The sequence below is a fragment of the Amphiprion ocellaris genome, chromosome 1 (genome assembly GCF_022539595.1).
Source record: "Amphiprion ocellaris isolate individual 3 ecotype Okinawa chromosome 1, ASM2253959v1, whole genome shotgun sequence".
NCBI classification, from domain to species: Eukaryota; Metazoa; Chordata; class Actinopteri; family Pomacentridae; genus Amphiprion; species Amphiprion ocellaris.
This window is the reverse complement of record NC_072766.1, coordinates 31772268-31784252: the sequence shown is the minus strand read 5'-3', so window position 1 is coordinate 31784252 and position 11985 is coordinate 31772268. Positions and strand designations below refer to the sequence as shown.

General features: G+C 41.3%; 1 protein-coding gene across 2 annotated transcripts; it reads left to right on the top strand.

The window, feature by feature from the left end:
* The first annotated feature begins 671 nt into the window (after positions 1 to 671).
* On the top strand, positions 672 to 2946 carry LOC111563328 (high choriolytic enzyme 1-like). 2 transcript variants are annotated; one of them, XM_023262364.2, is made up of 2 exons: positions 672 to 696; positions 2138 to 2946. In XM_023262364.2, the coding sequence occupies exons 1-2, from the start codon at positions 672 to 674 to the stop codon at positions 2941 to 2943; spliced, it is 831 nt and encodes a 276-aa protein (XP_023118132.2). In that variant the 3' UTR covers positions 2944 to 2946. The 2 variants fall into 2 exon arrangements, with proteins under 2 accessions (XP_023118132.2, XP_054868280.1); XM_055012305.1 differs by lacking the exon at positions 672 to 696 and having other exon boundaries at positions 2105 to 2946.
* The last annotated feature ends 9039 nt before the right edge of the window (positions 2947 to 11985 follow it).

The window sequence follows — 11985 nt, the reverse complement described above, 5'->3', positions numbered from 1 at the left end:
AATTTCCAATATAGGTCATCTCAGAGCACTTCACACTCTAAAGTGAAGATCTTGCAATATTATATTATAGAGTGAAACTCAGTAACTACCTTTGAACACACTCCTTTGTGACAGCAAATAGACGAAAACATTTCCTCATCTTTTAACAGGAGGAAACCTCTGGTAGAGTAAAGCTCAAGGAGGGTGGCTATCTGCTCCGACCACTTGGAGTGAGGGTAACGAGAAGATAGAACAAGATTGGTAATACCATACGTGGGTTTGCGTATTTATGTTTTCTTGTTCCATGTAGTTAATCCGCCTGCCGCTAGAGGGCATCTAGATCCGTTCTGCCTGTGGCGGTTTTGTTCTCACTTCCATGTCTAGTGTCAGACTTCTGGTAGTTAGTTGTAGTTCTTTGTCATTCTTCTTGTGTTGTAAATAAAAGCATTCTAAAATCATTCCTTTGTCTGCAACCTCCTTTCCTGCATCTGACCCTCTGCACCCACCATAAAAGAATGGGAGGCAGAGCCTTCAGTTATCAGCATCTCTATTGTGAAATCAGCTCCCAGTTTGAGTTCGGGAGGCAGACACCCTCTCTACTTTTAAGATTAGGCTAAAAACTTTCTTCTTTTATAGAGTTCATTGTTAGAGGTGCTTGGATCACCTAAGCTGTCCCTTAGTTGTGCTGCTATATGTTTAGACTGTCGGGGGATTCCAATGATGCATTGCATCTCTCTTGTAATCTCCTCTGTCTTTTTTCTGTACAGTTACACACCACTATTACATATCCCTAACTCTGTATTTCCCCTGAGATCTTGTGTGTGTTTTCTCTGTGGGTGTCTCTGGATCTAGAGGTAGATGCCTTTGATCTGCAGCCGGTCCCTATTTAGGGAGGTTTTTTTGGTTCTTCCCTACCATTGTCGTTCACTTGCTCATAGGGAATTCAGTGGTGGGGGCAGTGGTGGCGCAACGGTTAAGTCTCTGGACTACTGATAAGAGGTTTAAGCCCCGATGTGGCCACTGTTGGGCCCTTGAGCAAGGCCCTTAACCTTTCCTGCTCCAGGGGTGCTGTACCGTGGCTGACCCGTCGCTCTGACTCCCCCCAACTGGGAGATATGTGAAAATCAGAATTTCCCCTCCTGGGATTAATAAGGAATAATAAAAAGGCAACTTTGGATTGTTGGGTTCTCTGTTGTCTGCTTAAAATTTGTAAGGTCTGTAACTTACTACACTGATCAGGCATAACATTATGTCTGCCTGTCTAATGTTGTGCTGGTCCCCTTTATACTGCTAAAACTCCTCTGACCCAGTGGGGCATGGACACAGGACCTCTGGTCCTCGTGTGGCAGCAGGATGTTGGCAGTGAATTCTGTGGGTTGCAGGGTGGGACTTACCTAGTTCACGCTTGTCCTGGCACATCCCACAGATGCTCAAGAAAATTTGCATCTGGGGAGTGTGGAACCCGGGTGAACATCTTAGCTCTGTCGCGTTCCCTGGGCCAGTCCTGAGTAATTTTTGCAATGTATCTGTGCATTGTCCTGCTGAGGGTGGCAACTGGCATCAAGGACTACTTTTGCCATGGTGGGTGTGGGGTTGCTTGACCTGCAATGTTTAGGTGGGCGGTACATGTCAAATATCAACATGAATGTCAGGGCTCAAGGTTTCCCAGTGCAAAATTGCATTACAACAAGATGATTGATGCTATTCATTTCACCTGTTAGTGGTCATAATGTTGTGGCTGATCGGTGTATGTTAAGCGCTGTAAGATGACATATGTTATGAATCTGCACTGTATGAATAAAACTGAATTGAAAATTGAATTAAGAAAAAAAACTTCCTAAATGAAGGCTGTTTTAACAGACACCATGACTTCTGATTGGTTGATGACCATATTTTGTAAAATGAGATCCACCCAGTGAAGCTGTGTTCATTCCTACAAAGTCCTGACATAACAAACCATGTTGGAACAGTAGGTTTGCCTGTGGATTCCTCCCTTCAGAGGTTTATTTAGGCCTAGCAGTGTGGACCCCAACCCATAATCCTCCTGCAGACACACCTGCAGAGGAGAGTATAAAGACCCTGCACTGAACTGAGTCACACATCAAGCTTCAAGGAGTTTCTCCACAGCAGCTCTTGACAGAAGCTCCAGTCTCCAGACCGATCTTGAAGATGACTCCCTCTGCCAGCCTGCTGCTGCTGCTGCTGCTTGGCCTCTCTCAGGCTTTTCCTGTGGAGGAGGAAGGAAGCTCAGAAGAAGAAGAAGGAGAAGAAGAAGACACTATTGACATGACCACCAGGATTCTGAGCACCAACAACGGCTCCAATGAGAACCTGCTGGAAGGAGACTTGCTGGCTCCCATAACCAGAAACGCCATGAGGTGCTTTTCCCAGAGCTGCTTGTGGAAGAAAGCCAGTAGTGTGGTGACGGTCCCCTATGTCATAAACTACCACTTCAGTCAGTCTCAGAAGAACATGATCACAAGAGCCATGAAGGCGATGGAGAGAAGGACCTGCATCCGCTTCAAGGAGCGTTCCAGAGAGTACGACTTCATCAGCATCGAGAACAGACAGGGATGTTTCTCTGCTCTGGGCAGAACCGGAGGCAGACAGGTGCTGTCCCTCAGCAAACAGGGCTGCCTCCACCACGGCATCGTCATTCACGAGCTCAACCACGCTCTAGGCTTCCAGCACGAGCAGACCAGGAGCGACCGTGACTCCTATGTCAGGATCAACTGGCAGTACATCAAACCATCAACTGCCTACAACTTCCACAAACAGAACACCAACAACCTGAACACTCCCTACGACTACTCCTCCATCATGCACTATGGAAGAACAGCCTTCACCACTCAGTATGGGAAGGAGACCATCACCCCGTACCCCAACCCCAACGTACAGATCGGCCAGAGGCAGCGCCTGTCCTCCTGGGACGTCAAGAGAATCAACCTGCTCTACAGATGTTAACAACAAGGCTTCTGATCCCATCTTGGTCAAAACCTATGTAGCGATAACAATGTTGACACCACACTCTCTCTCTATGTTTTTTTCTGCAATTAATCAATAGCTACTATAAGCCACAGAAACGAGGCTTCAAATTAGTGTATTCTTTTTCTACATATTATTTGATGATTTGACTCCATATAGCTAAAGTATCTCTAATAAAGTTAATGCAAAGTGACTGATTCTGGTCTGCATCTGAGTTTGTACCTGTAAAAATGTGCATATGCACACATTCAGAGGCTCAAATGACTCTACAGCTGTTAAGAGCAAAGCCTCTGATCCCAAATTAGCCAATTAGCCCACTCTGCAATGTATAAAGGGGACCCTTGTCCAACACACACACACAACCACATACTCTCTACTGTGCAACAAATGAATGACTCTATCAGAAAATATCTGTAAAGCAGCAGTTGTCTTAGTCATATTAAATCCAGTTAAGATTAAACAACAAGCAAATGCACACAGTGGAAAAATATTTACTTTTATACCTCAGAAGTTCATTTTTAAATGTCAAATTAAGACCACGTTCTGTGCAAGCTTATTAAATCTCTAAAAATAAACATATAGTTAGCTGAAATACAGGTAAATATTGTCTTGTATAATGAAATGCTTGAAATAGCAAAAAAGCAGAAATGCCTGTTATGACAAATATGTGCTTCATTACTTATTACTCAATTATTCAATGACGTAGATGAAGAATCAGATCTCCTAATGAGGATTAAGCGGTGTAGATAACAGATAATGAATGGATAGATGGATATTTAACATGATGCATGTAGTTTAAAATATAATAAACTTATATTTTGATCAAATATAAGGTGTAGTTTGTTTGTATTTTTAAAGATGGTTAAATTATGTTCTGCTGCTTCAGTTGTTACCTCACTATCATGTTCCCACAGCACAGAGTGATCATTAATGTTAATACTAACAACTGTGTTTCTCTTTCTATGACATGGCATAATGTCCTGTCATATTTATCCTCAGGGCTATTTTGATCGTTTGTGGACAACATGCCACTAGATGGCAGCAAATCCAAATGATCTGTCCATGGCATTATGTAGTGAAGCTGGCTTCAGCTGTAGTGTCTGCATGCCTGTTTTCTGACTCCTGTGTTTGCTAACATTTGTTTCTGCTTAGCCACAGGTAACCCAGTGAGATCATTAAAGTTTCAGGTATTTTGTCATGTCCTGGTTTGAGATGACAGGAGGCCACAGGTTTAGATTGAGGAATGCAGGGAGAAACTCATCCTTCTCATCCCTGAACGTCTACTGCTCTATGTTCGAATAAAATATCCTCTCATTAGCTTCATTTTTAATGATGAGCTCCTTGATGTCACTCTGCAAACATCTCTAGAAGCATGAATGTTTTACACACTAAACCAGTTTAAGTTAAAAAACTCCCTTTTAACAGGAAGAAACCTTGAGCAGAACATGGCTCATATAGGGAGACCCATCTGCTGCTGGCCGGCTGGGTTGAGAGATACAGAAGAGGTAGAGGGGGTGAGGGAGTGGGAGGGAGAGGGATGGGAGAAGAGAAGGGTAGGAGACAAGGAAACATATAACACACAACAGAATACATGCATGATAAGAGTAACATAGATGATACATGCAAAGTACAAGCCAACATTGAAATTGATTCATAAGTTTACTGTCATAGTGTAAGGCTCTGGCATTAATTATACTACATATACAGCTGGTAGTAAGATGCAAGCAGTGTGTAGATGAGCATATCATGTATAGTAAGGGCAATGCAGAGTAGATTGGTGGAAATGGGCAGCTGGAAGCAGTGGGCTGGAGGAAAGACAGCAGCAGCATCCCACAGTGGACATGATGGAGACTAAGCCAGTTGGTGTCGGTTAATGTGTAAGATGAAAGTATCGAGGGACAAGTGGTGAGGAGAAATGAGTCCTCACCCACTTTGTTGCAATCATATAGATTATTTAACATAATCGCTGGCAAAGCTGAAAGAGAATCAGCTCATTTGATCCAGTAGTTGAAAAAAACACACTCTATTTACATTAGTTTCAAAATACCCACAACTTCTACTCAAGCTCTTCTTACTTAAAAATTTCATTGATTTAAAGCTGGAAAATATTTTCAGTGTCCAAAATGAACCTTCAGAGCAACAACATCAACAAATATGGAAATGATTTATTTGTATGCACCAGCACCATCTCCTTGTATGCAGCCTTCGTTTGATAAAGTATTAGGTTTTATCCACGTATGCAAAAAAACCCCCCAGATAACACTGTTCCAGCTAAGCAGTGCTAAACCACATTATAAATAAATCCCTTCTCACACTGGTGTGGTGCATCTGCATCCCATGTGTACCTCTAACTTATTAAGCACACATAAAGGACGATAGAAAAGCTTTAGCATATACTTCCTTTGACGTGACATGTTTAGTCATTTCAATCCACACCTTTAGAGACTTATTTATCCCAGTTTACTGATTGGTTGCTCTCTACCTCTCTGTGTGGCTATTTCTCACATCAAATTTTGTAGCTTAGTTCACACCATCCATATATGTGTTACATGTATTAACTGTGTTGCCTGTGCTGGTACCTCATACCAAGAGGTGCTGATCCCATGTTTATCCTTAAAACAGGGGTGTCAAACTCCTTTTATCAGGGGCCACATTCAGCCCAATTTGATCTCAAGTGGACCAGTAAAATCATTACATAATAACCGATAAATAACGACTACTCCAATTTTTCCCCTCTGTTTTAGTGCAAAAAAGTACATTCTGAAAATGTTCACATTTAATGAACTATCTTTTTGCAAAACGTTATGAACAACCAGAAACTTCTTAAGAAAAATAAGTGAAATTTTAACAACATTATGCCTCAGTTTATCATTTGTGTATTACAACTTACAGATCTTTGTGTAGCTACAAAGGCACAAAACATCTAGTCACAGGTAGGTTTTTGTAGGTTTTGTAGTGACTTATTTTAGTATAGATCTGGTTTAGTTTTCTCCCTGTTTGAGTTTCGCTTTTCTGTATTGGTTTAGTTCCTGTTTTGTTTAAATCAAAACTTATTTCCCATTTACCTCCTGTCTGCCACTATCTGTGCCTGCACCTGGGTTCTCTGACCCCTCCTGTAACGCAATATGAAACATAAGGATGTAAAAGTGAGTATGCTTGTTTGAACAGGTGGGTTTTGAGATGGGATTGGAAAATGTCCAGCGTTCGATGTTTCGAATGTCAGGTGGGAGGGAGTTCCAGAGGCGGGGGGCAGAGTGGCTGAAGGCTCTGGAGCCCATGATGGTCATACGGGAAGGAAGGTGATCTGAGAGCCCCAACAAGGAAATCTACTGAAACTGGGCTTTAACTTTAGAACTGTTTGTACAACACTTGTACTATTCAGGAGATGAAAGCAGCAAACCGCCCAGAAAATGATCAAAAGGAGCATATAAGTGGCAGCCTGTACTGGGAACAGAGAATAACATGTAAACCTGTGTGTCAGCATGTAGGTTAAAACTGAGCTGTTGTCAGAGGTGTGTCTAATATAAAGAGAGGTGACACACAGCAAAGAGCTTGATCTGCTACTTAATTGTTTTCTTGTTAGTTTGCATGTTACTGCTATCCTGAGAGGAGGCAGCAAAGGAGGCTCAGGCATCATGCAGAAATTGTGTCCGTTCTGAGGTAGGATGAGCAGGAACAACTAATGACAGAAAAACACATATTTGTAGGAGCCCATCACTCAGTGTATGTAGAAAGAGAAGCTGTACATGTTTTGCTGTCGACCATAAAATGTTTCTCTGTGATGAAAATCAGCTACATATTGGTAAAACACTGTTACCATTAATTATATTTTAGCACATAAATTTAACATAACTATACATGACTATCTGCGTATATATAGGTAATGAGACTATCAAAATTGATTTATTTTTAACAGTGATGTGCTTTTACCATTTCCAGTTTTAGCTTGGCCCAGAATTCAGCATACAAGTTCCTAAGTGTGTTGGCACATTTGGAAAGGTCAGTATGTGTTAAATGCCACTTTAAAATGGACAAAATGTGTTACCAATGACTGCAGCTGGAAAATGAGGGCTAGGCTTATGCACTCCTAATGGTTCTCAGCTATCTTGGCACTTTATCTGCACCAGTATTTGAGAGAGAAAATTGCTTTCCTCTGTACGACAAAGTGGTTGAACAGTAGACAGAATGCCAAGTCTTCAACCAAATGAATTTGCCATTAACTTAAACCTTTAAAAAGTAAAGAAGCTTGGTTACAAGGTGATGTTGCTCTTTCCACATGACAAGATTTCTGTAGACTCTGAATTTAAAGCCATTGAAAGGAAATTTGATGTGATGTTTTCTTGTATAAAAACATTGCACGCAAAATCACAGTAATTACTTGTAAAGCCCTATGAAAAATTCTGCCAGATATAATAGCAATGAATCCTTCTGAGCATCACAATTCGGTGACTAAATTTAAGGAAATAATACCCTCTCTATTTAGTCCAGCACCACTTACTGATATAATGGAAGGGAAATATTATAATTTTACCCCCACAGAAGTGGATTATATTGTTAATAATGCTGCAGCCTCACTGCGTACAACACTTGATAGTGTTGCACCTGTAAAAAAGAAAGTTCTATCTCAGAGAGGACCTGCTCCTTGGTATAATTCCCAGCTGCGGACTTTAAAGCAGGCATCCCGAAAGCTGGAAAGGAAGTGGTACTCCACTAATTTAGAGGAAGTTTATGTAGCTTGGAAAAAAAGTCTAGTAATTTATAAAAAAGCTCTTCGTAATGCCAGGACAACATATTATTCATTGTTAATAGAGGAAAACAAGAACAACCCCAGGTTTCTTTTCAGCACTGTAGCCAGGCTGACAAAGAGTCAGAGCTCTGTTGAACCTTGTATTCCTTTAGCTTTGAGCAGTAACAACTTCATGAGCTTCTTTACAAATAAAATTATTACGATTAGAGAAAAAATTAATCTGGCCCTTCCTGCAAATGTCACAGATGTATCATCGAGTACAGATACTTTAGAATTGGCTGTAAGACCAGATGGATATTTAGAATTTTTCACCCCCATACATCTCTCTGAACTCATTTCAATAGTTTCTACATCCAAACCATCAACATGTCTTTTAGATCCTATCCCAACTAGACTGTTCAAGGAGGCTTTACCTTTAATTAATTCCTCAATGTTAGATCTGATTAATCTCTCTCTAGTAACAGGTTATGTACCACAGGCTTTTAAGGTTGCTGTAATCAAACCTTTACTTAAAAAGCCCACTCTAGATCCAGATGTTTTAGCCAACTATAGACCAATTTCCAACCTCCCATTTCTCTCTAAAATTCTGGAAAGAACAGTTGCAAATCAATTATATGAACATTTACAAAGGAATAGCCTGTTTGAAGAGTTTCAGTCAGGCTTCAGAGTGCATCATAGCACAGAAACAGCTCTGGTGAATGTTACTAATGACCTTCTCATAGCGTCAGATAATGGACTGGTCTCTATACTTATTTTATTGGACCTTAGTGCAGCATTCGATACAATCGACCACAAACTTTTATTACAGCGACTAGAACATTCTATTGGCATTAAAGGGACAGCACTGGACTGGTTTAAATCCTACTTATCAGACAGGTTCCAGTTTGTGCATGTCAACAATGACTCTTCTGAGCATACTAGGGTTAATCACGGAGTTCCTCAGGGTTCCGTCTTAGGACCAATACTGTTCACATTATACATGCTTCCCTTAGGCAACATTATTAGGAAGCACTGTATTAATTTCCATTGTTATGCTGACGACACTCAATTGTATTTATCTATGAAGCCAAATGAAACTAATCAGCTAGCTAGACTGCAAGATTGTCTTAAGGACATAAAGACCTGGATGACCTATAATTTCTTACTACTAAATTCAGACAAGACTGAAGTCATTGTATTTGGCCCCAAACATCTTAGAGAATTGCTTTCAAAGCATATAGTTACTCTGGATGGCATTACATTGGCCTCCAGTACTACTGTGAGGAACCTCGGTGTTATCTTTGACCAGGACATGTCCTTTAACTCGCACATAAAACAAATCTGTAGGACTTCCTTTTTCCACCTGAGAAATATTGTGAAAATCAGGAACATCCTGTCTCAGAGTGATGCAGAAAAACTAGTCCATGCATTTGTTACTTCTAGGCTTGACTACTGTAATTCCTTATTATCAGGTTGTCCCAATAGCTCTCTGAAACATCTACAGCTGATCCAAAACGCTGCAGCCAGAGTACTGACGGGAGTTAGCAAGAGAGATCATATTTCTCCTATATTGGTTTCTCTTCATTGGCTCCCTGTTAAATCTAGAATAGAATTCAAAATCCTTCTTCTGACATATAAAGCTCTTAACAACCAATCTCCATCATATCTTAAAGATCTGATAGTACCATATTACCCTAGCAGAACTCTTCGCTCTCAGACTGCAGGCTTACTTGTTGTTCCTAGAATCTCTAAAAGTAGAATGGGAGGCAGAGCCTTCAGTTATCAGGCACCTCTCCTGTGGAACCAGCTCTCAGTTTGGGTTCGGGAGGCGGACACCCTCTCTACTTTTAAGACCAGGCTTAAAACCTTCCTTTTCGACAAAGCTTATAGTTAGGGCTGACTGGGTGACCCTGACGGGGTGAGCTGGTGTTTTCATTTGCACAACTGACTTCCCCTCTTGACGTCCCTTTAGTTTGCCCCTAGTTATGCTGCTATAGGCCTAGGCTGCTGGGGAACCTCTCTGGATGCACTGAGCCCTTCTCTAACTACCTATGTATTTACTATATATACCATTATTGCATTACATTCACTCTGTTTCTTTCTGTGTCCTTTCTCCGAGTGTCCCTGGTCCCAGAGCTGGATGCTGGATGCTTCAGATGTGTGGCTGTGTTTTATGGTCCTTGTGTCCCACCCCCCCACCTCTCTATCTCTACCCCTCTATCTGTATCCCTCTATCTCTACCTCTACTCCTCTATCTCTACCTCTCTACTTCTTCTGTCCCTCTCAACCCGCCCGGCCAGCAGGCAGATGGGTCCCCCCACATTAGAGCCGGGTTCTGCTCGAGGTTTTTTTCCCTGTTAAAAGGGTGTTTTCCTTGCCACTGTCGCCTTTTGGCTTGCTCTGGGGGTCAGGCATATGGGTTCTGTAAAGCGTCTCGAGACAATTTGACTGTAATTGGCGCTATATAAATAAAATTGAATTGAATTGAATTGAATCTTTGGTAGGTCTTACATATTTTGGTTGTTTTCAATGTCTTGCTCAATAAACAGATAAGGTCTTTGCATTGACAGTTCTCACCTTGACTTTTCAACCTTCCTTCATGCCTGCAGGATTCAGATGACACCACAAAATCAAACAGGTTGTGTTTGGGCCATTGATTGTTACACCTGATGAAAGTGAGTGTGTATAAATGTGGACAACGCATCATCACTTCTTTCCGCATGAAGAAAATAGCTCACCTTTTGCTACAGATAACTTCTTGTGTCACGTGTCACTTCTTCATTCCATTTCCCACGTTATTCATAACTCTTATCTTTTATTTGTTACTGTCTGTCAGACCCCACCCCACCCCCCCACCTTTTGTTGTCACGCTTTTGCCATTTGCAACTACCTACCCAGACCCCTTGATTCAGTTACTTTTGGTTCTTTGTTACCTTACTCTCTGTCACTGATTAGCAACTACACACAAATTAACTATTCACCCTTGTATTTTCACCCTCCTTACCCTCTGACCCACTCTCTGACCATCTCTATAAAATGTGGACTCTGAAAATGTTCTGGATTGGCTTACCTTCACAGACTCATGTTCTGTGTTGATAAGCCCACCGTATGCCGGAATACCAATAAACACCCCACTACAGCAAACTTCGCAGGACTAAGAGTGAAATTTCTTCAACACACTGTACAAAATTCAGGTCAAAATACTGCGGCACTCCCACTTTGAGCTCGTTACACCATTTGAAACCAAGCAACAATTTATAGGACTGATGCTCCAAAAACTGTAATTCCACAAAAATTACCATTTGAGGCTATCTCCAAAAGCAAGCCAATCCTACAGAACCCCATTGTTAAAATGTAGACTTTACAGCAGAAATTAAGGTGTTGACAGCCTGGTACAATAAACGGTTTTGGTGTCTATAGCTACATCATTCATGACTAAAGGATGTGGAGGTCCATCCTGCTTGACTTGGCTGGCTTGACTAGGCTTGAGGTTAAGCATTACTAAGGGTGTAGCCACTTTAGGTCAGTGCCTTTATCGGATCGTCCATAGCCCAGACACATTTGCATAACCCACGTCAATTCTGCTCCCACTCTGCCTCTTTGCTCATTTTTTTGATTGGCCAGGAGTTAGGAGGAGTCAGGCATTGTCAAGATGGCAACAGCTAGAGTCACCACACTGTACTTCAAAACCTCCCTTCAGTAGACTTATGAGTGACGTCACAGAGGGTTTGTCCCTGACCGTATGATGTCTATGTATGTAACCACAGCCTGTGCAGTCATGATCCTGCCCAGCCCACCACACACCTATTAAACTTGTAACTACTAACACAATATCTATTAGCCCAGTTTACTAGAGGACAACTCACTTTGTGGTTTTAAACAAATAATGATAAATCCCCATGGTTAAGGAGAGAAGCAACTCTTTGATATGATCATGTTCACCTCCTTAGCAGAAATCTGGAGGGATCTCCACAACTACTTTATTTAAAGTAGCATACACCTTTCTGTGACATCAAATAAATAATCAATAACAAACCAATCAGAAAATGAATAAACTTTAATGTGATAAGAAGTACTTATTATGACATAAACTATATTTGAGAAAACTTAAATTGAGGTGATTTTTTAAAATTCGCTCTTTTCCATGCGCTAACATGAATGGGCTCATGATTGTGATCTATAGAGTGTGATATGCTAGCTGTTAATGACCACACAAGTGGGATCTCAGTTTGGGAAACAGAAGTCAGACAGTCGGGTGAGTAAGTTGCATGGGGCAACAGCTCAAAGCCAAATTC

Bases quoted from the DNA above. Each gene is read 5' to 3' on its own strand.
- LOC111563328 (XM_023262364.2), top strand. From the start codon at position 672: ATGTTTAGACTGTCGGGGGATTCCA. The intron at 697-2,137 runs ATGATGCATTGC...CAGTCTCCAGAC, and splicing joins TAGACTGTCGGGGGATTCCA to CGATCTTGAAGATGACTCCC.